At 39.6% G+C, this 25,585-nt stretch overlaps 1 protein-coding gene across 1 annotated transcript; it reads left to right on the top strand.

The window, feature by feature from the left end:
- Nucleotides 1-10,180: 10,180 nt before the first annotated feature.
- On the top strand, nt 10,181-24,934 carry LOC121871327 (putative methyltransferase DDB_G0268948). Its single transcript, XM_042373547.1, has 7 exons — nt 10,181-10,186; nt 10,520-10,680; nt 10,946-11,070; nt 12,147-12,232; nt 19,537-19,640; nt 24,185-24,325; nt 24,455-24,934. The coding sequence occupies exons 1-7, from the start codon at nt 10,181-10,183 to the stop codon at nt 24,552-24,554; spliced, it is 723 nt and encodes a 240-aa protein (XP_042229481.1). The 3' UTR covers nt 24,555-24,934.
- Nucleotides 24,935-25,585: the final 651 nt, after the last annotated feature.

Raw genomic sequence — 25,585 nt, 5'->3', positions numbered from 1 at the left:
CTGAAAATTAACCACCCAACCTTACCTAACTCGCCAGATAGCATCAGGGTGTTTAATCATCAGGTGAAAAATAAACTGGGTGGAGCTAATTTTCAGGTCAACTTGATATGGTGGAGGCTACTAATCTCACACACACACACACACACACACACACACACAAAGTGGCTCCTCTCTTCGTATCATCTCGGACCGCCACCTTCAACTGCTGTGTATCTCCAGAGAGAGAGAGAGAGAGAGAGACTCAAGACAGATTATTATGAATGATAGACATGCAAAGACAGACAGGCCAACAGACGTTATTATACTGCCATTGTTATTTTTACCCATTTCTCTCACTAATATATCAGCCTCTGTCTGTCTGTCCACATCCATCAAATAGTTATAAGTGATAGTTGGAAATAAGTGGGAGTTATAAGTGGTTATTTATAAGAGGTAAGTAATAGTTATAAGTGATTATTTATAAGAGGTGGTTGTAAATAAGTGAGTTATAAATGGTTGTAAATAAGGTAGTTGTAAGAGGTGGTAAGTGTAAATAAGTGGTAGTTATAAGTGGAGGTAGGTGTAAATAAGTGATAGTTGTAGACAAGTGGTAGTTGGAAGTGATAAAGGGACGCCTTCGTACTTACTGAATCATGCCTGGCCGCCACCGTACCCACCCACCGACCAATCAGCATGCAGATGGCTCCATTGTCGACAAATCAGTGGCAAGATACATCCTTAAATTAGGTTACACTCGGATTCCCAAAGTAATTTGTTTGTCAACTTCACCAGGCAAACTTTATCACAAAAGAAAGAATATATATAACAATAAATGAATAAAGATGAATAACTAATTCAATAATTAGTGAATATTTATACGATATAAGGAAGCAAAGAACCTAAATCGTGCTAATGACCTTATTATAGCGACATATACCCATAGAAAACTATTTTACACCAGAAAAATGAAAAAATAACAATAAATTAATACAGAATAAATAACTTAATAATTACTATAGAAAGTCTAGGAAATCGATTACCCGCCGTATACTTGTATTTGATAATATATACTGTACTGTATACCTTACATTGAAAAAAAAACGAGACAATGCGAAAATAATCTGCAGGTATATACATCTGAATCCTCCTCCCCAGAGCTTTTTTGATGGAAGAAAATGGGAGGGAAGAGGAGGAGTGGGGTGAGGGGATAGGAAGAGGAAGAAGAAGAGAATGTTGGTAGGAGTCAAGTGAGGAATGGGTGTTGGTAGGAGGAGGAGAGGGAGGGTGAAATAGGAGGGGAAGGGGGAAATGAGAGGAAGATGAGGGAGGGGCAAAAGGAGAAGGGAAGGTTAGTAAGAGGAAGAGGAGTAGAAAGAGGAAGAAGAGAGGATTGATAGGAGGAGAGGATCGTTAGGAGGAGGGGTATCAGCAGCAGGAGGAGCAGAGGGAGTGGGTGTGGGTACAGATTTCACCCTTTTGTGGAAACGCATAAAAAAAAGAAAAAAGAAGGAGTCTTTTCGCGCCAATTCATGCAAAACACGGCAGTCCGCGCGCGGGAAGTTGTGGCGGGCCAGGCCGAGGCGGGAAAACTTGTGGATGGCGGTGAATACATCTTTAGGGGGAGAGGTTGCTATATTGATTTCCAGAGAGTTTGTGTTTTGTGAGGCGAGCTGGTCGTCTTACTGCTGCTGCTGCCGCTGGTAATGTGGCGAGGCGGTTGGTGGTTGGCGGTGGCGGGTGCTAGGGCCTCCATGTTAGGATTTGTAGGTGCATTGTGGGTGTCATTATGCTAAGTGTCACATGCTAGGTACGATGGATGTATTACTGGGCCACCATGCTAGGTACGATGGATGTATTACTGGGTGCCACCATCCTAGGTATGATGGATGTATTACTGGGTGCCACCATGCTAGGTACAGTGGAGGTATTGTTGGGTGCCACCATGCTAGGTACAGTGGAGGTATTGCTGGGTGCCACCATGCTACGTACAGTGAAGGTATTGCTAGGTGCCACCATGCTAAGTACAGTGGAAGGGTTGCTGTGCCACCATGCTAGGTGTACAGTGGAGGTATTGCTAGGTGCCACCATGCTAGGTACAGTGGAAGTATTGCTGGGTGCCACCATGCTAGGGTACAGTGGAGGTATTGCTGGGTGCCACCATGCTAGGGTACAGTGGAGGTATTTGAGGTGCCACCATGGTAGGTACAGTGGAAGTATTGCTGGGTGCCACCATGGGTACAGTGGAGGTATTTTAGGTGCCACCATGCTAGGGTACAGTGGAAGTATTGCTAGGTGCCACCATGCTAGGTACAGTGGGGTATTGCTAGTGTCACCATGCAGGTACAGCGGAAGTATTGGTGCACCATGCTGGGTACAGGAGGTATTCGGGTGCCACCATGCTAGGGTACAGTGGAGGTATTGCTAGGTGCCACCATGCTAGGTACAGTGGAAGTATTGCTAGGTCCCACCATGCTAGGGTACAGTGGAAGTATTGCTAGGTGCCACCATGCTAGGTACAGTGGAAGTAATGCTAGGTGCCACCATGCTAGGGTACAGTGGAAGTATTGCTAGGTGCACCACTAGGTACGTGGAAGTATTGCTAGGTGCCACCATGCTAGGTACAGTGGAAGTATTGCTGGGTGCCACCATGCTAGGTACAGGAAGTATTGCTGGGTGCCACCATGCTAGGTACAGGGAAGTAATGCTAGGTGCCACCATGCTAGGTACAGTGGAAGTATTGCTAGGTGCCACCATGCTAGGTACAGTGGAAGTATTGCTAGGTGCCACCATGCTAGGTACAGTGGAAGTATTGCTAGGTGCCACCATGCTAGGTACAGTGGAAGTATTGCTGGTGCCACCATGTGTATGTGTGAAGGTCAGAGTCCTATCATGATCAAATTAGTTTTATAACGTGACTAACACTTCCTCGAGGGTTGCGAGAGTCAAGTAAACAAACACATTACCTGTCCATGCTACTGGGAGAGGTAAACAGCTGCTGTGAAGCCTCTGTAGGTCAAAGAGTTTGAGCCCAGACCACACACAATATATATATATATATATATATATATATATATATATATATATATATATATATATATATATATATATACCTCCATAAAATATTGAGACTGTTGGTGGGTGGCGATATAAGTGTGTATGTGTGTGTGTGTGTGTGTGTGTGTGTGTGTGTGTGTGTGTGTGTGTGTGTGTGTGTGTGTGTGTGTGTGTGTGAGAGCCATGGGGGAGGGAGGGGGGGAGGGAGAGGGCAGGGGGAGAGGCCAGAGAGAGAGAGGTGTGCGAGAGGGAGAAGGACTAGGAGGAGGGGGGTGCGGGTAGGGAGAGGAGGCTGGGTGGAGAGGGAGTGGGGCCGTATATGTGGGAAAGAAGCTCGCGCCACCTGGTGTGATCCGGGGAGCCATTATGAATACGAATGCTGCCTTATCAAAGAGGATCGACGCTCGGCTGGCGTGTGGATTCGAACCTCCTGTCTTTTTTTTCTACTTACAATTTAATCTTCTTTGAGAAGAGTGGTAGGGGGATGACGCATGGTTGAGGTACTTATGGGCTGATAAATCTGGGAGGTTGGTGGTGAGATCACAAGTTATAAAGGAAAAGGAAAATGAAGAAAGATACTGTTAACATTAGTTTTTGACAAAATATATCAGGTGGACGGGAGAGACGAGGATTTGACAGGTGGGCGGGAGAGAAGAGGTTACGACAGGTGGGCGGGAGAGACGAGGATGACAGGTGGGCGGAGACGAGGATTTGACAGGTGGGCGGAGAGAAGAGGATACGACAGGTGGGCGGGAGAGACGAGGATACGACAGGTGGGCGGGAGAGACGAGGATACGACAGGTGGGCGGGAGAGAAGAGGATACGACAGGTGGGCGGGAGAGACGAGGATACGACAGGTGGGCGGGAGAGACGAGGATTTGACAAGGGCGGGAGAGACGAGGATTTGACAAGTGGGCGGAGAGACGAGGATTTGACAAGTGGGCGGGAGAGACGAGGATACGACAGGTGGGCGGAGAGACGAGGATACGACAGGTGGGCGGGAGGAGAAGAGGATACGACAGGTGGGCGGGAGAGAAGAGGATATGACAGGTGGGCGGAGAGAAGAGGATATGTCAGGTGGGCGGGAAGCTACAGGATTATTATGCCTTTTATAATGTTTACTCACGGTAGACCAAAGACGACCCTTCACCAGTTGAAAAGGTGAGAGATGAGAGGTGTTTGCAGGTAGTTAATGTGTAGAAGTCTTCATACTACAAGGGTGGTGATGGTGGTGATGGTGGTGGTGGTGATGATGGTAATGGTGATGATAGTGAAGAAGAAGAAGATTGAGTTGCACATGTCATGACAAAAACGAAATACATTTTAATAACAAAATAATCGCACGGTGATACTGAGAAAGTTTTATCTCATAACATTAATCCATATAAGACCTTGGATCACTGGAACCTCTCACACCACAAGCGGGTTTGACTGTTAAGCTTCTCCTCCAACTCGCTGTTCTTCCTCCCTCTTCTCCTCCTCCTCTCCGTCCTCCTCCTCATTTTTTTTCTCCTCTTATAAAAAAATCTCACGCGATTAGAATTGCATATAATATTGTTGTCTTCAAATCATTGTAATTAAGTCAATGATTACTGTTCTGAATATTGGCAAAAAATATGTATATTTCTTCCTTTTATAAACACAATTCAGTATGACGTTAAGAAATATAAATAACGACATACGAACGTTACAGACTTGTTGTTCTGTTTATATTTACAGTTTAATAAATTATAAGGATATAAAAATTGATTAATATTATTTAGCTTGTTATTTTTTATTTAATTTTTTTTTTTTTTTTTTTTTAGTTTTTTTGGCATTAGTGAATGTTGTTAAAGACGAGGGAGTGACCAACCGGATAAAGCCGGCAGAGATGATGCGAGTGACTGACTATAAACACGGCTGATCCCTCTGTCACCTTCACACGATGCCGTCATGGAAGCAAATATTCATTCTAGTAGTAAAATGAAGACATCCCATCCTATAGATAACGATTCTCTCTCTCACTAACTTCGTTTTAACCATGTCTGTCTTTATCTAGCACTTTCCCTCTCTCTATGACTATTTACCTAGCTGTTTTTAGGAGGGGATGGTCTAGGTGGAGGAAAGAGGGAGGGGGAATAACTAACCCATGACACAACCCTAACACACTATTAGCTTAGCTAACCCAGCAGCAGGTCAGCCCGCCCCTCTCCTACCCTCCTAAATTTCTCAAAATCCAAACTATAACTTTCTTCTTCCACCTCTTCTTTCTACAAAGAGGGGGGGGGAAGGAGGGGATGGTTCAAGGTGGGAGGGAGGGATGGTTCACGGAGGAGGGGGGGGATGGTTCACGGAGGGAGGGAGGAATGGTTCACGGGGGAGGGAGGGATGGTTCACGGAGGAGGGGAGGGATGGTTCAAGGTGGGGGGAGGATGGTTCACGGAGGAGGGAGGATGGTTCACGGTGGGAGGGAGGGAGGGAGGGAGGGATGGTTCACGGAGGAGGAGGGATGGTTCACGGTGGAGGGAGGAATTGTTCACGGAGGAGGAGGAATGGTTCACGGAGGGAGGAGCCAATATGAGGTGTGTGATTAAGGGTGGTGGAGAGGCGCACTGGTGGAGAAGACACGATTGTGGCATTACTGCTGAATCCTCCCTCCTCACACTGACACCCTCCTTCGCACTACACTGACACCCACGTCCCTGCCTCATCCCTCCTCACACTGACACCTATCTCATCCCCTCCCACACTGACACTTATCTCATCCTCCCTCTCACACTGACACCCTCACTGACACTCTCACACTGAGGGAGGAGATGGAGAAGAAGTAGCAAGAAGAGGAGGAGGAGGAGGAGGAGGAGGAGGAGGAGGAGGAGGGGGGGCCGAGGAGGAGGACGGGAAGGAGTGGAGAAGAAAGAGAAGAATGAGGGCGAATTATACTTATATAATGATATAATGTTACCATCAGTGACAATGAGCCAAGTCTGAACGTGAGAGGTTAGGTTAGGTTAGGTATAAGTGAAATGCGTTGTGCTGTGGTCATCAAAGGAAGGTTTTATTAATTCTTTTGTATGTTAGAAAACTTTAATTACAATACTCACAAGTTTAATAAATAGTGACAGGAAGGTGTGGTGGCTAGTAGTGGAGGGTGGTTGTGGTGGCTAGTGTGGCGAGGTGTGGTAGCTAGTAGTGGAGGGTGGTTGTGGTAGCTAGTAGTGGAGGTGGTGGTTGTGGTGGCTAGTAGTGGAGGGAAGTAGTGGTGGCTAGTATGGAGGGACGTTGTAATGGCCTGTATGGAGGGAAGTTGTGGTGTCTAGTTGTGGAGGGAGGTTGTGGTGGCTAGTAGTGGAGGAAAGGTGTAGTGGCTAGTAGTGGCGGAAGGTGTAGTGGCTAGTAGTGGCGGGAAGGTGTAGTGGCTAGTAGTGGCGGGAAGGTGTAGTGGCTAGTAGTGAAGAAAGGTGTGTGGCTAGTAGTGGCGGGAAGGTGTAGTGGCTAGTAGTGGCGGGAAGGTGTGGTAGCTAGTAGTGGAGGGTGGTTGTGGTAGCTAGTAGTGGAGGGTGGTTGTGGTGGCTAGTTGTGGAGGGAGGTTGTGGTGGCTAGTAGTGGAGGGTGGTTGTGGTGGCTAGTAGTGGCGGGAAGGTGTAGCTAGTAGTGGAGGGTGGTTGTGGTTGTGGTGTCTAGTTGTGAGGGAGGTTGTGGTGGCTAGTAGTGGAGGGTTAGGGTGACAGCTAGTAGTGGAGGGAGGTAGCGGTGGCTAGTAGTGAGGGTTAGGGTGACGGCAGTAGTGGAGGGAGGTAGTGGTGGCTAGTAATGGAGGGAAGTGGTGGTGGCTAGTAGTGGAGGCAGGTGGTGTGTAGTGGTGGAAGGAGGACACTGGACTAATTGTGTTCGGCATCTCACTAGACTCACTAATTCACCTTCATTCGTATTACCTGAGATTATCCCCAAGCTTATTTCACCTGATGATTAATTAACACCCTACTGCTACCTGGGTGACTAGTTAGGTTAGATTAGATTAAGTTTAGTGTTAGCGTCAGATAAACGCAAACCATAAGTTTTTTTTTCTTTCTACTTACATTATGACATGAAAAGGTGACCATAAATCATTTGAGCCATGTTAAATTTCAATAACCTCAAAAGCATTAAAGGTTAGAACAAACTGTTTTTATTGGGCTGGATGAACGAAAAATTTTGTTGTTGTATTAGTAGACCTCCTCATTCTGTAATATATTTAAGGTTATTTAGGTTTTACAATTCGTCAGATAATTTATAGACACCTGTATAATGAGAATTCCTGAGGGCAGTGACTCACCTTATAAAAGTGACTTCCAAGTACGTGGGGTTACTTCACACACGACCCATTGTGCTCTACATTCCCTCCTGATCACCAATTGTCACTATGAAGGCTGGAGACGCCGCCACACACTGTCCTGTTAGTTGATTTGATATAAATTAGTTGGATAAAATTTCATACATTACATCCACACATACACAAAGGTTAATTTCGTTTTATCCCACTAGGTATTACGGATTTTTACCATTATCACTGGGATTCTTTTTTGTTAGGTCATTAAAAAACACCAAAATAAACTATACAAATAATATCTCATACCAATTATGGAAATTGGGATAAAACAGATTTTTTACCCATACACAAATTTACAGAGGATAACACAAAGTATCAGTAAACCTTATTTCCACTGTGTTCCACGTAGACTACTGATGAACGGAAGATGGACTGCAGTTATCTTAGAACAAAAGAAATACTCTACTTAGAACTATTTACGAAAGATTAATTATTGAGATTTGATTAGTCGATTTAATCTAATTGGGTAATCCATAATTAAGCAGGCCTATATTTACTTATCGAGCCAAGTTTATTCAGATCGTCCCTGTAGGTGAGGAGGTCATGGCCAATGTATACCATCATTATCTCAATCATAATCTTTTCCTTGCTCGCACGGGATTTACACTCTCTGTACTAAGACCAAAAATCGTGAATAAAAAAAACGGATAATGAGGCGAGATCGTGCCTATACAACTACTTGTATCCTATAATAAATGGAAAAGTTATTTAAAAAGTTTTAAGAAATTTCAGCCAAGTAGCTGGATTGATGTATGTTATCTCCATCGGAGTCGAAGCCTGTGGACGTTTTATTTTTTTCACCTGAGTTCTTCAATAAGTGAAATTATTTATATTATCATTATTATTAATTTGTAAACTTGTAGGGCGGTTTGACTGTGGATCTATACAATTTTACATCAACCAATCTCTTTATCTACCCATCAATCTATATAAACATAAACTGTATATCAATCAATGTTTTATATCTATCTAGCTATCTATTACAGTATTGTTTTTCGCCGGGACACAAACAGCAGCTGGCAACTTAAAGGTGTTGCCACATCCGGTAAACAAAGACTTTCTTGTGAAGTAAACAAACTTATTGCAGCTCATCACTTTTACTTGAACTTGCCCTTAAAATGTATCAACCTATGGTGTTTTAACTCTACATTGTAATATTAGAACCGGCATCATAGAGTCATGGCGGTGGTGATATAATGAGGTAAAGGTGTTATCATCCTGTACTCTCGTCCTAGCAGCAGCTCAGGTGAGTCGTGTTGCAGGTGTGATCTCAGAGGTCACCTGAAGATTGGCACCCCAGCATATTTCACCTGATTTACCACCTAATGTTAACCTAATCAAACAAATCAAAACCTAACCTAACCTGCACTTAAGTCTTGGTAACAGCTCAGGTGATCCTTTGATGAATATGTACTAATTAATAGTACAGTACTAATTAAAATCATCTTACAAGTTCACAGTGCTTCAGCATGGACATAAACAGTGAAGTCGTACAAACAGGGAAAAACAATATGTGTCCTAGGGTGGCTTTTGAAGCTTATTTCCATTATGGTCTTTGACTGGGGACCAAATTAGTTCTGACAGCATGTGAAATGGATCATCCAATTACACTGTATAGGTGAAATTTACATAAGACCTCCCACAGCTTTTTCGTAATTTGACAACAAACTTACCCTAAAGAAAATGTTGAAAATTAATTAAAAACATCTAAATATTTTATACAGTATAGTGGACCAAAACCTGAGCAAAAGGAAAATAATCGGAATAAGTTTGTTTAATTTTGGTTGTACAGGTATATATTGCTTAGTTTGGTAATACCCTGAATAGGTCTGGGTTAACCAACAACTTTTCAAAAACATTTCTGTAGAAGATAACTTCTTATTTACTTCAGGTATACCCCAAAACAGGTGGTAGATTTGCAGTTTTCGTAATTTTTGCTTTACCTAGTTCGTGTTATAACATGCTCCGTCACCCAAGAGTGCAACATGTGACACTTCAACGTTAACAAGTGCTTCCCAGCAGCCTTTCCATACTTTGCCTAACTAAACTTACCATGTTGTCCTAGTAGCTGCCCTTCGATCTGATCTTTCTTTAACGATATTTTATGTACAAGTGTGTAAAAATATGTGGGTTTATATATATTTTTTTACAATAAAATAATTTAGTTAATTTCTCAAGAACTGACATATAATCAGTAACAAACAGTAAGGCTGAAAGGAACATGAATGTTTTAAATTTTCATTGAAACCCATTACTGTCTTCCATTTTGGGTGTATTTTACCTCAGGTGTGAGAAACCCCACTTTACAGTGACTTTTAGCAAAAAATACCGGTATATATATTTAGGGTTAACTAAAATTACAGGTATAAGCACAAGCAGAGAAGCATAAACCGCTTCTTTGAGGGAGCAGTACATCGACCTCATATGCCAAATTTAGGCCTCAGCCTCCTGCGTCTCTTATTGATAGAGTCCTGACATTCCTTAAAGAAGGTGAGTGCATATTCATAATAAATTAAGAAATGATAATTTGAGCTTTTCAAAACCCAGTGCAGTGTATGATATCATTATTGATGAGAAATACCAGATTTTTGGATAAAGTGTATATAATAGGTAGCTTAGCTTATTTCACCTGGAGATTAACCTACCACTACCTGCATAGGGTAGGTTAGGTTAGCATTATTGAAATAAGCAAGGTTGTCCATTTTTATACGGTATGCATACTGCAGTGTATAACATGATCAGAATGGCTGCAGGGGATAAAGGTATGAATTATTGAGGGTAAGTGAGAGGTACTAAGTTGGTATGGTTGTAAGAGAAGAAAGGCAGAGATGTATAGAAGTACTGTACAGTACTGTTGATGGTTAGTTTGGAAGACAAGGGCATAGAGAACGATGTATTATTTCATCTTAGAGAGTTCTTTTATTTCATGTTTGATTTTCTTCTTTTTCACTTGTGTAAGCCGTCCTGCTACACCTCAGTACTCTGTGTCAAAAGCAAATCCTGCTCACTTGTTGCATTCCACTGCAATATTCTTCCTCCTGGCTCTAAAATTTTCAAATGGTGTGACTCATTTCATTCAATCTGAACTCACCTTTCAGCAGAATGTGTTTTTCTAATATTTTGTTTCCTTTTTTTTTTTAGTATCAAGGACCCTTCACAGCTGCTATTGATGTCGGATGTGGTTCTGGTCAAAGTACACACATCCTCAGCCCACATTTTACCTCTGTCACGGGTCTTGATATTTCTCAGGCCCAGATTACTGAAGCCACTAAACTAGGCACAGGAACAAATGTTTTCTTCAAGTGAGTACAGTATCTATTATTTTTATTTACATTTGTATTTCATTTACATTTATTTCTATTTTTTTCTTTGCCCATAGTATTACACAAGTGTTCAAGTTCAACACACTCTTACAGTTTGATTTATTTGAACTATAGTTCATATGGCCATTGTCTTCTTGGCAACTCATGAATTGCAGCCATGAGTCCTAGGTTGTGAACTTACGTTTAACTCTTCAGATATGATGAACTTGAACTAATGTTTTATCTAGAATTTATGTTTGTTCAGAGTGAGTGGTGCTGAAAAGCTGCCTTTCTCAGAGTGTAGCCTGCAGCTGGTCACTGCTGGTCAAGCTTGTCACTGGTTTGATCTGCCAAAGTTCTATGAGGAAGTTGATCGTATTCTTGTACCAGGTAAGAAAATTAATAACGGTATAGAAAATTAATAATGGTAATGAAATTGTGTTGGAAAAGAAAAATGACTGAAGAGAGTTAATCACCCTCGAAGCATTGAGTGACTGGAGTAAACAGTGATAGGTTAGAATTTTTGTATAGGTATGTATATATATTTTTTTTTTGCTCACTATAAGGGAAGTGTTACAGTACCATCCTTTATGTATATTGCATTACTGTTTGTGTTAATGATACCCTCTGGTATGAACACTACTAAAAACAGATGGATATCTTGAAACATTTACAAAACATATTATGACCTAACACTCTGCCAGGCACCAAACATTCACAGAACTAATATGGTTACAAGGCAATTATTGTAGTTTCATGACAGATTCTTCAACAGAGAATTTAAAGAATTTCATGAGGATTAGGAACCAATAGATATTTTACCTGAGGATTAAACTCTTTAATGTCAACAATATCTAACCTAACCTAATTGCCATTTGGGGTTTGGGTGTTTAATCATTGGGTTATATAAACAGGGCTGTAAAATATTGATGATGATGAATAGAAAGACACATAAATTAATTACATGATTTAGATGAATACAGTACTTTCCATTGTCAGCTAAAATTAATATAGACAGTAAATGAGAGACAATCTGTGTAGCAGTTGATCCCAGCTACCAGGTTTTGAGACAGGACGGGTTGTAGGAGTGAAACACATCACTTCATGATAGAAATTTTGTAAGCTTCCTTCCTATTACATTCAATCCCCAATCCGGGTCAGACTGTGAGAAGGGTGTTATCCAGTGTGACCTTCCAAACTTTGCAGGTTTTCTCCAGGTACTGTACTACAATTTCCTTCTGTACCAACACTAGGCAATAAAGGTTGTAACATAGAACAGGCCAACTGCTTGAACGACTAGTAAGCTGACAAGTGGTGGAAATGATGAGTTCTGAAAATTAAAAATAGTTAGAGCAGCTGCCATTCAAATGGGGAAACTTAAGAGGTAATAGATTTTTTATTACTGTGCTTACATCTCTGAAAAACTAGTGTAAAAATGGTTCATATTATTGGTTTACACATTACAGGAGGTGTCTTGGCACTGTATGGCTACGCATTCCCACAGCCCATCTATGGAGACCTTACAGAAAAACTCTATGACATTATTAACTATGTGAGTATCTCTTGTTTTTTTGTTTATCTTCCTTATACAGTACAGTACAGTACATTGAAACAAAACAATCAGGTATGGTTAGGACCAAGCAGTTGCTGGTTTTCAGAAACTTAAAAGTGCATGGGAGAGAAGGATGGAAGCTTAGTGTTGTGTCACTTTACCAATGATGTTTTATCTATCTAATAAAACTTTTACGAGTTATTTTACATGACCTGTGTAAATATAATAACAGCATATAAAGAAATTAGTGTTAAAAACTTAAATCTTTACAGACAGTTTATACTTATCAAAAAATCTCTGCTTTTAACATAAACAGACAAAGATGAAGGTGACACATACACCATTAGAAGCCATTATGAGGGTAAAACACTCAGAATTAGTCAGTGAAATAACATAAGACATGCCATCATAACCTCAGGTACTGTAAACATTGTATGAGTGACAGTGTAGACAACCACAGAATAATAACACTCGGAATGATGACCAGGTGTTCTGAAGTCAAGTAATGACCAGATTTCAGAAAAAATGTAGACCAGTACTGTATAGGATATTTGAAATATTTGTACTGTGCTTATGTTGCCAGTGTTTAGGAATTAAGGTTTATATAATACTGTCAAGTAATGTACTCTATTTTGGACATTCTGTATTTTTACAGTACTGTATTCTTTTTCCTGGGTTTTCTCTGACTTAAACACTTTCTTCTTTAGGTTACTACTTGTGTTTATTTGTTGAGCCACTGTCATTTTATTTGCTTAGAAATATTTCAAGCAACTACTGACTTCTTCCCTAACACTTTAACTCGAGGACCGTGTTAGCTTGTTTAGTAAATGTTAATAGTTTTGATACAGGTTGTCTGGCTTATGTTGTAGAAGTGGTCAGTGAGTGAAGTGAATTTAAAAGATTCTCCTGGGACCTCCCTCGTGTGGGTGTGGTGAAGGAAAACACAATGATGTGTGGTGAAATACAAAGGACAGATTTGGCAGAGTTTGGCATCAGGCTCTTCTTATCATACTTTATATGAGCTTACTGATTCATATTTTCAATAGCCTTACTTATAAGAAAAATAGCAGTCACTAAAAGGATAATGGAAGGTGTGGTAGAGTGTTGAGTGGTGTTGGTGAGACATTCTGGCTAAAGAGGAGTACAGTACAGTACTACCAGTAGGGGAAAAACCAGTTAGTGCTCCTGTGTGTACTGGAGCCAATTTGTCTGGTGGCATGATGTTTCATTCTATGTTTTAATACATACTGTACAGTACTGTATCACAGTAAGTCCTCACTTAATGTCCTGGTTCTGTTCCTCAAAATACATTACATATACAGAAATTCAATGGCATTTTTATAGAAAATATTATATATATTAATAAACTAAATCATTTTGTATTGTACTCACTGATGGACGGAGGTGGTGGAGCGAGTGTGTGGTGGGTAGTGGAGCGGAGGAGGAGGGCGGGAGAGGAGGAGGAGGGTGGCGAGTCACTGAGACCCGGCGGGTGGCTCCTCCTCCTGGTTTAAAACCTCCATTTTCATAGCAAGGCTAATGGTCTTACGTTGCTTCTTCTCAACGCTAGCTTTGGTAGCACTTGATGGGCGCTTGGAAGCTATTTTGAATGGTCAGAGTACAATATTAAGAGCAAAAACACTTAAACACACATGAATGCTGTGGAAGCTTAACAAAGACTGGCGCCGCTTGGGGACGCCGTGACACTCTGCGGGTGAGAGTGTAGCGTGCCAAGATGAGAGTGGGTGATGTGCCGTACAAAGTTGTCCGCGACGATGTTATACTGAATCGGCGCGACGTTATTCGAATCATGGGTATCTAAAGAAAAGTGACGTTATAAAGAAACAACGTTAAACAAGGACTTACTGTATTTTACTTCATCCCTGGGTCTGTCATATGTTATGTCTGTTATGCACTGTTGGCAAGTGCTGGGCATGCAATTGCTCCAAAATGTACCTGATTCTATGCCAATGTTGGTCAAGTCTGGTCTTAAATGAGTTCACACTTGGTGCTGTCACAACAATCTATGGCAGGTTATTTCAAGAGTTTACAACCCTAACTCCAAAACAGTTTGTTTTGAAAAATTTCTGTACTAGTGTCTTTTTTAACTTAAGGCTGTGACCTCTAGTGAGCTGGGCTTCCGCTAGATGGGATAACAGTAATCCAAACGGGGGAGCACCTCACTTTTGAAGATCATTTTGGCCCCCAGCCATCCCAAAATGGTCACACACAAATATTTTATGATAACTCAAACGGGTGTATTTTAATCAGATATGTTCTGTGGATGTATCATAATAAGCTCTCAGTTATATTCAATACACTGTAATCAGAGGTGTGGTGCAGTACTTGTCTACCTTAATTGGCAATGGTTTTATAATACAGTACGAACTGTATTTATCACTTTTTCTTTCTTGACATTTGATTTGTGAATGACAATGACAGGGATATATTCCTCAACCCTGATCGTAAGTCAATTTGTTTGTAAGTCAGAAGTGTTCATTCCATAGTTTAGGTTATGTTAAAGTACAACCCTCCCCATACAAAACAACAATAATATCCCATACATAACAACTAATGTAATTATAGTAAATAAACTGATGTTAAACAACATAGAATAATGAAAATAATGTAAAATATGGGAATCCTGTTAGCAAGTGCAGATGATCGTAAGTCAGATGGTCATAACTTGGGGACTGCGAATTTATTAAAAAATTATATAAAAAGGTCAGTACAGTCCAGTATATCTTTGGCATGATACTGTATTCTAGCCACTCTCAAGTGTTAACATCAGTTTTGTGTAACTGTAATAAACTTCCCTTCTTACAGTTAATACACTGTACAGTATTTGTTTATGCCAAAGTTTTTTCATTATAGCCATAACTTTGTCCTAAATAAGGTAACTATAATAAAAAATATTTCCTCCTGAATGTGGACTGACTTTAGTTGAATGGGTTGAGTTTTAAGCTTAGATTGATAAAGTTTCTTTCACCTCATTACATATGTCCACCTTTCTTCTAATCTTAGATGTATAAAAAGGAACTGAATGGTTATATTTACCGAGGGAGTGAGGAAGTCTACCTCGAACGGTACCAAGCAGAAAGATACAAGTTAATATATGATGAACACTTGGAATACAGGTGCGTCACCAGCTGTCTCTAATGACTATTTGATCTGTTTAATAGAATATCTTGAATTGTTTTCCAGTTCAAGTTAACTACATGAAGATTAGAGATGTGGATGTAAGATGTTAATGCCATCATCTAGGTCCTTGTTTTATGCCTCTGCCATTTACTGTAGAGGAGAATATAATATAGTATAGTATACGTACTGTAGTGTACAGGTATAACAGGTATATAGTTCCTGACCATCACCCAAAATGCACGCAAACACACATGTACGCACAAACACATACACACACATATATATATATATACTGTATATATATACCTGTTCTGTACAGGTAAACCTCGAGATACGATGGGGTTAGGTTCCTGAAAACCCATCGCTAGGTGAATTATCATAGATAGGGAGCATTATAACATGGGGTTCAATGGGATACATTCCCAGCCAGTCCCCAAACACACATGTATCACCGACAAAATAATTCCTGCCATACTCCTACAGTGTCAGTACAATACAATAAAACAACACTCACCACATCCTGAAGAATAAGCCTGGTCATCATCACATGTCCCCTTTGAAGCTAAGGAGACTCTTGTAGGTGGAGTGGAGAGATGTCACTCTTGACTCCCCTACAGCCTCTGAGGAGTCTCGTGCTGTTTAACATTGTCAAGCTTCACCTCAGAGACACGGTTGTCTTGGATGCCTTGGCCTGCCCAGACATTTTCAAAGTTAAACTGCTCACTTCAGTCACAAAAACAGAGCAAAAGCACTTGACACAAAAACACAGCGAACGGTGATAACAAAAAACAATGATAGCGGCCAACACTGCTCATATTTTCAAAACAACAGACTTGACGTACCTTACAGTCACAAAATCACAGATAATATCGATTCATAATCACTATAAAACAGTTCAGTCTAAATGTTAGTGCTGTCCTCTCACTAAATAAGAAAAGAAAACACAGTTGTACAATGCTGGCCAATAATCATGGAGCCATGCAATGTACGGGTTTACGATCGACAAAGAACCAAACACTTGGCTTTAGTGTGTGGGTTGGCCGTGTGGTGGTGGATGGGAACACTTACAAATGAAGGTAGAGATGTAAGGTCCATAGGGTTAGATATTGTTTTCTTATAAAATGTCACTGACTTAATATAGAAAAATATAATTTACATTGTTGGAATTCTTGCACGGCAGCGATTAATTTGAGTACTGTATACCAGACCCTCACTTTATGCTCTGGTTACGTTCTGAGACAACACATACACACACACATACTCTAATGTGGCTTAGAAATAAAGATAATATAATATAAAACTAGTGTGACATATCTTCCACTGAACGCATAATAAGGAATCTTTTCCGCATAAAATGAATTATGGGTAGAAATAGGCTCGCCGCATAAACGTGAATTCGCATATAGTGAATGTGCACATACAGTGAGGGTCCAGTGTATATACAACCCTCAGTTTGTACTAGAGATAAAAAAAAAAATCCAACCAAATGGATATCGATGGCTATTCGATGGATATCATTAAGCAAATTTTTTTTATCACATATAGCGAAATAGTCTTAGTTTATGACCATCGTTAAAGAGGAATTCACTGATCAGGATATCGTATCTCAAGGTTTACCTGTACGATACCATAGCAGGACACATGTTTCACAGCAATAAGAATGAATAAATGACATTGAATGAAGGTAAAATATGCTTATGTGTATGTTTACTGTACTCTACTGTACTCATGTTTATGACCACCGTGCATTGAGCAAGAAGGATCTTGGCTTCAGAGATTAAAAAGGGAATACAGTATAAGATTCATTTCATAATTGTTTTGTGTATTTTTTCCACTTCAGGTATACAGCAAGGAATTAGGTCCTTACTGGGGAACCAAAATTACAATGGTGGATGATGAATATGGAACAGTGCAAACACCCTTTCCTACCAAACTCAGGTGACATTTTTATCAAACACTAATTTATTTTTCATTTCATGTAGAAATGTGATGTTTACAGTATGTACAGTACAGTACAGTATATGTGTCTCTCTCCTAATATCTACACACCTGTATCATGTGCAAAAGACATATAGGTAACATTTTAAATTGGCACTTACAGTATGTGTTGATCTGAGATACCTCATAAAACATGTTTATATTGTAAGTGTGTGTGTGGTGGTAGTGGATGGGTTGGTGTATTTTGACTGCTTTTAAGCCCAGTTCTTTTGAGTTACCTGTGAGGTGTCATGGTCATACACTGTACAGTACAACATAATACATTCAGATCACCTGAAAATTTACCCCTAGCTTATTTCACCAGAAGATTAACCACACTAACCTAACCTAAAATAACCTAAACTAACTCATCAGGTAGTATTAGGGTGATTAATCTTCAAGTGAAATTAGTTGATGGGGGCTAATCTTAAAGTGAAATAAGTTGAATAATTTGAGGGGCTACAGTAATCTTCAAAATAAATAAGTAAAGGGTAGGGGCTAATCTTAAGGTGATCTCTGCATTTTTATTCCATGGCACTTACCAGTTTATATTGACTGACCCACACTGACAGTAATCTGTCATTTTCCTGTGTAAATGCTTTTAAAGGGAATTGTATATTATGTTTTGGTATATCAGGTGGACACAACCCTCAAAATGCTAACCCCCCTGCTACATAATGTCTACGATTTATCCTCCATCAATCTGCTTCTGTCTGTCTATTGTTTTAACTCCTCTACCTCTTTATGGGTTAGAACAAGAGCAACAGAAGTGTCAAGAAAGGTAGGGTATGGTGACAGAAACAATGTAACAAAATAATAGAAATAAACAGGTTGTGATATGAGGAAATGTGGCCGGAGTATTTTATGTCCATTTATTGATTGTTTCAGCCTAATTAGTAAGTGTACTGTACATACTGTAAGTAGAGATTCTGATAACAGTTGCCCCATCTAGGAGGGTTGGCAGTCGACTAACTTAATAAGCATGAGTTCTATGACACCAGTTGCCTCTAGAAGACAACATGTGAATCAAAGGATTCATAAATAAACTCCCCACCTGGCCATGCACAATAAAGAGAATCAACTGACTATGAACTCAACTGGAAAATAGAATTACAGGATCAATACCCCATTTCCTTTACTTTTCACAAAATTTCCGATTACTGCAGTAGATGGTCAGAGTCTTAAGCAATCAAGACTCTCCCTAATATGGTTTTATTTATTCTGGGTACTGAAGTTACCTTACTGCATGTGTTCTGTTCCATTATGTTTGCCCAGTCATATATTAAGGTTGACAAAAATGACACATTGTTTTGATGAAGTTTGGAAGGAAGTATTTTGAGATAAAATGAAAGTACTGTACCTGGGATATAGAGAATTGTAATTATTCAACGAAATACTTAGATTGCATGCAGATGATCTCGGATATTTGAGGTTAATTAACAATGGGAAAACCAACAATTGACAACAAATTACTACAAGGAAAAATATTGGAAGAAACAATAAAATTTTTTAAGAATGATTAGAAATGGAAAATTTGTTGATAGACCAGTTCATGGAGTTGAGTAAATCTTCATTAAACCATCAGACAAGGAGAACGTCTCAGTACACTTTGCTACACTCTACATAATAGAGAAATAGGGCATGAGGAAGGCTGGTGGGTTGTTTTGTTATCTCCAATTACTAAAACAAACAATAGACAATTATTTCATTCTCACTTAAAACTAATACTACAGCTGGTGGGCAGCCAAATGCAGGCGAAAACATGTTGGGAAAAATTCGTAAGGAATTCGTTAACCGAAGGTTTGCTCGTTAACCGAAGTGAAGAATCTTATGGAAGGTAATTCGTTAACCGAGGGATCACTGTATTTCAGTAGATACAGTACTGTATAGTACGTAATTGTTAATTTGTTTAGTTTTCTTATCTTGCAATTTTTAATTATTGTACTTCAACATAAGAACATAAAAATGGAGGAAACTGCAGCGTGCCTATTGGCCCATACTGGGCAGTCTCGTTTACACCCAACCCCTATCGCTCATATATCCATCTAACCTGTTTGAAGCTATGTTTGATAAAAGTATTGACTGGTATCAGCCAATTTTTCACTGATATCCCCAAAATTAGCTGATACCACCAATACCAATACTTCGGCACATCTCTAATTATAGTTCCTTTTTCTTTTCTGAAGGTGTATGAAAAAGACACGGGTGGCTACTGGGGAAGTGGTCGTAAAGATGTTGATGCTGCTTATAGCCATCAAAAGTTCAGCATACCTTACTCAAGTAATACAAGGTTAGAATACTTACCGTAGCTATTATGTGTAGTGAGTAGTTTACAGATACAATACAAAAATTTTGGAATTTCCAATATCAAATGCTAGTCAAGAGGAGGGAGTCAAATGGGGAATGAATAATGAAAAGAAGGACTGTAGTTTTTTTAGAAGCATAGCAGTGTGTTCAAATGCATGTTGACCCCAGGAGAAGTAAAAAGTTCAATGGATTTACCTGTACAAAACAATTAATACTGTATATCCTACAGGGAGAAGAAACTGTTGTGTTATTGAAAGAAGGGAGTGACAGAAAATTATATTGTAATAGATGGATAGAGGAAGAGTTTTATGAGTACAGTATTATATATATTAGAAGATTTGTACAACCACAGTGTAAGATACATGAGAGTGAAAGTGATATTTAAGTTCTGTAGTACGGTATTGAGTGAATTTAGTGGAAACATATTGAGCAGATAGCTAAGAGAGTTTGTTATGTAGATTTGCTTAATTAAACTCTTATTTATACAGTTGTTTTTGGTCATTGAAATAGAAAGTGGATACAAGTCGACAAAAGATCTGTGGAGCATTTCAGCATTAATCCTAAAAAGCAGCCATCATCAGTAGACTATTTCATTTTCCTTGCATACCATTTTTGTGCTTGCTGGGGGTGGAGGGGGTGGGATCTTTAGTTGCTGCTGGTTAAGGTTTAATATTTATGTATTGTACTGTGTATGTAGTTTGGGCTATTGCTGGTTGTACAAAAACTAAAGTTTGATATAAAAAAAAGTGACATCCCAGGGAAGGAAATACTGTATTGAGGCAGTATAAAAACAGTTTGGTAGGAGAAACCTGATACAGTATCAATATTTTTCAAGTGCGTACTTTTGAAATATCGGAGACATTAAAAGAAGATTCATCAAAGTAGAATAGAAGACTCAAAGTTGTTTTTGAAAAGAGAAGAGTGATGAACAGTAAAACAGCCCCAACATAATCCTTATATATAAATCTCAGTGATAGTAGTGGTATTAACGTTCTCGGTATATAGACAAAATCACTTAACAGTCACCAAAACATAGTACAATGTGAAATGTTAGTAATATACCCTCACTGAGGGGAAGAAAAAAAAAAAACCATGGTAAGTACCAACATCGATACTAATCAATAATCATTAAGCAACACAATCACGGGCATGTGCACTTACCATGGAACAAAGCTTGGGACTGTAGTGCACCAGGTGGCACCATGCAGGTAAACCACAGCTGACAAGTGCAGCAAGAGATGCATTCCATATTCCGCTCGTCAGCGATTTTGGCCGGACAATGACCATTCATGCAATTTTTTATCATAAATAAGGGGGTGGTCTTAATACATCACCATCGTTCAAGCGAAATATTGTAAAACAGGGGATACCTGTACAGTAAATATGTATATACTGTAAGTTTAAATGCACAAGCAAATCCCAGGCTGATGTACTGTTAGAATTCTGTACCTATACAGTACCATACCTTATGTAAATCACTATATTCTCTACTTGTACATAATGTTGTTTTTTAATAAGTAATTTGAATATGAATATACAGTATACAGTACACTGCTGACAAGTTTTAAACATGAGAGAAAATGCTGGTGGACGGTGAAAGTGTAAAAAGTATATTGTATAAAGGTTTGGGGTTGTATTTGTAACACATTAATCCAAATGTTAGTTGATGGATATCAGCGGTGTACTGCGCACATCATAGTCATTCCTAAAAAAACCCTCTAATTCATATTACGCTACATAACATTCAAATCCACCGCGCTTGTAGAATCTCAGAAAACGGGAAACATTGATAAAGGAATAACTCACCTACTCAATGTTAATGAATCATTTGTTGAATTGTACCCAGGTACGGTTATGTAACATTAATTGTATGTATTCATAGCATTAAGGAGAACTCAAGGTATCTATAAGATGATTGGGAAAGTCCAGTTGATCCGGACTCGTGTACTTTAGGACTAAGTGTAGATCGTGGTTTGAAGGTCATACTATTTACGTCTGTTAACAATTAGCAAACATACCTTCCGCAGATATCATATGAAAATACATGAGAACAATGATCTGGAAAAAGGATAAATGTATCAGAACTATGTGAGGTGTTGGAAGTGACCCAGAAACTATACTTGAAAGGAAATATCTTGTATGCATCGGTGTGAACTTAATACACCTCGTATCCTCGGGTGACGTATACCCACGACATGTACAGTGATCAGAGAATCTTATGTCTGTGTTCAAGTAATGCAATGTGTGAGGGGAGGATCCCTAATTACAGTTTAAGTGAAGTGGATATACCCATGCTATGAACATTCAGCTTTTGTTTCAGGGTGGCGGCCTATAGGTGTGAGTTGTTGATATAGCTCAATTAATTTCCCAGGAACTGTCCAACTCGAACCGTATTCTAGTATGTAAGCTTGGATTAAAATATGTATTTATAAGACACCAGGTCACAATAAACGGGAAAGTGTTCATGTGAGAACCATAAGAAATCAAAGTAAAAATTAAAGATTGGAAACTGTAGGCCTACGTCGGTGAGAGGTGCGGGACCTCATGCCTCAGTGGCACCTACTCTCTCATCAACTCAGGTCAGTGAACTTCATCGGGCTGTATTCAGCACTAAAACAAGACTTATAGCAGTTATAATACCTTAAAACTTTGCCTGATGTATAAAGTGTGTGATAACGGCCCATCAGGCTTTATTTCTCAGTGGCACCTACTCTCTTATCAACTCGGGTCCCCGCACGCTCTGAACTCACCAGAACGGCGGCCATTACCCCCGTGAGCGTCCCACCATGTGAGATGACTACTCCCAGCTATGCTAATCCAGTGTGAACCTGTGGATTCCCGGCATACCACGACACAGGCGTGGAAATACATAACGGAATGTTGAGAAACTCCGCGGTCGGCATTTGGAGCGACCTATAATACTAGGCGTAGAAACAGTACTGGTATGTCTCTTGGTGAAGCCCTCGTCTCTACCCACCGAGGGCGGTGCCTAATACAGTGGTCCCTCGGTTAACGAGTTACCTTCCATAAGATTCTTAACTTCGGTTAACGAGCAATCCCTCGATTAACGAGTTTCTTACGAGCCGACCTCAACATGTTTTCGCTTGCATTTGGCGGTCCACCAGCTGTAGTATTAGTCCGCCAATACAGTAATCAGTTCTATGGCTTATATCCCTTACCATTTTAGTAAATATCAAGAAGTTTATACTATTCAATAATTTTTAAAGTTTAATATTAAAATTTTTAGTCATTTTAACAATTATTGAACATAATTGAAGGTAAGGAAATTAGTTTTATGCGCGCCATCTAGCCTGTCAACACACCAAACAGGCGCCAGTCTCTCTGTCTTTTCAGTGGAGGTAACATCTTGCTTGAGACTCTCTTCAACTAAATGCTTTTTTCTGTGTTTGCAAGCAAATTATTGGTAATTTTGAAATTTATTTTACAAATTGACAATATATAATGCAGTGCAGTGTTGATTTAAAGAAAATAATCTTGAATTACACCAAGAAAACTAAAATTCTATGGGTGAAATGGCGCCATGGGGTGATTTCTCTTCCACCCCAATGCCTTCTCTTCTCCCTTCTCCTCCACCCCTATTCTAATTCCCATCATCATCATCCAGGAGCCTTCTACATACACACCTCAAAGTAAGTGTACTTTTCTACCTTTTTTTGTTGAATTTAGACAATTTTCGGTGAGCTGGAACCAATTACCCAAAAACCCATTGAAACAATGGTTTCGGTTAACGAGTTTTTCGGTTAACGAGCAACCTTCTAGCACGGATTGTGCTCGTTAACCGAGGGACCACTGTATGTGTACCTAGAAATTACAAGGAGTCCCATACTTGCAGATGTGGAGTGTAGCAGATGTGGAGTGTAACAGGTGTGGAGGTGATGCTACAGGGAGGTGAGGTGATGCTACTATGTATGATAACCTAAGGTGCTATACCCCATATATAGGTGGAGCAGTCCGACGTGTTGTGGGTTATTGTAAGAAGGGATGACCGAAGTAGGGAGGTCACTGATTGTTATGCTATAAGTATGTGGATAACACGCAATTAATGCAAGCCGTCTGTTGTCGAGCAAGGTAACCAAGATCATCGTTGTTCTTCTGAGGAAGGCCAACTCACTTGTGTTTTAACGGAATGCAGTGTGTTTTATAGGGAATAAATTAGATAAGACATGTTATCGTTTCACCCTTCTTCCCCGTATCGATCTGGTCAATGAAAAACCCAACCCAATGCCTAGTCCACTCTGCCCGCTACCTAATGAGCTACTGCCCAGAGGGGGTCTGGTGGCAGCAACCCTTAGAAATTAAGAATACTGGAGAGTTAAGTTATCCCCTTAGACTTAGTGACCCCAGAATCTGGCAGTATAGCGGGATCGGTAGTGAGATACAACTTAGTGAACATAAAAATTAAGGCATGATTATAAGAGGGCCAACTGGAGTTGCATACAGAAATTTATATTTTATGTTATTATAATATCCAGAACTATCGATCGATTAGTGACTTTTTTCTTACAGAGATGACACTCATTATGTGGATAAAAGTGCTACAGTTGCTGAGTTGACTGGATACATAACAAGCTGGTCAGGATTCCAGAACTTTAAAGCCAAAAATGGTGATGTTGCTGCCCAGGAGATTCTTGACAGGTTCCAGAACAGGTATGATACAAGAGAGGTGTGTTGTGACCTTAAACATTCTACAATACTCTACAGTATATATATTGACCTAAGTGACTAGATTAAGGAGTAGTATAGCCTTATAAACTAATCCATGCTTTACTTTGTCAGGATCATGTCGACCCTCAACTTAACAACGAGTCCGGAGGATACCCAACTCTGCCTTCGCTTCAAGTTCTTCCTCATTATGGGCAGAAAACCTCTAAGTTAGAATTGATTTACTCTTGTAGGAAATAAGACAAGTGCACAATCTTCTGCTTAAATGAAATATTAATAGTTTTGGTCATTTTATTATATTGAAATGTAAAATTAGAAATCTGTATAAATGTTTCAGTGAGTTATAGTTATATTTTAAGGAGAAATAAGTTTTAGAATTTACCTTTGAATTTTGTTATGGTTACATGAGTCTTACTAATTCATGCATCTTTTTAGTGTAGAATGTTTCTCGTAACAATACTGTAGTGGATTTAAAAATAATGTAAACTTCTTTGTGACAGCAGAAGAAAATTTTATTACCATATGTATCTTCAATTCATTTTACTTTTTTATCAATTTATCTCTGGTGGATAATAAAATTGTGATTTGATTTTCCATGTTAAGAATTTATATCCTCATATCATCCATAACCCTTTGTGGATGATGGTTCTTTAACCCCCTGAGAATTACAGACTAACATATGGTCCATCATCCTCAAAAGGTTATACCTGTAGCTTTAACCATCTTCCTTAAAGGGGTTATTCCTTTAACCATTGTCCTCAAATGGGTTATAGTTTCACCTTTTGTCCTCTAATGGGTTGTACTGTAGTTTTAACTACAGTGGTCCCTCGGTTAACGAGCACAATTCGTTCCAGCAGGTTCCTCGTTAACCGAAACCATTGTTTCAATGGGTGTTTGGGTAATTGGTTCCAGCTCACCGAAAATTGCCTAAATTCAACAAAAAAGGTAGAAAAGTACACTTTCTATGAGGTGTGTATGTAGAAGGCTCCTGGATGATGATGATGATGGGAATTAGAATGGGGGTGGAGGAGAAGGGAGAAGAGAAGGCATTGGGGTGGAAGAGAAGTCACCCCATGGCACCATTTCACCCATAAAATTTTAGTTCTCTTGGTGTAATTCAAGATTATTTTCTTTAAATCAACACTGCACTGCATTATATATTGTCAATATGTAAAATAAATTTCAAAATGACCAATAATTTGCTTGGAAACACAGAAAAAAAGCGTTTAGTTGAAGAGAGTCTCA

This window comes from Homarus americanus, unplaced genomic scaffold (genome assembly GCF_018991925.1).
Source record: "Homarus americanus isolate GMGI-L3 unplaced genomic scaffold, GMGI_Hamer_2.0 scaffold45698, whole genome shotgun sequence".
Classification (NCBI taxonomy): Eukaryota; Metazoa; Arthropoda; class Malacostraca; order Decapoda; family Nephropidae; genus Homarus; species Homarus americanus.
This window is presented reverse-complemented; position numbering and strand designations above follow the sequence as displayed.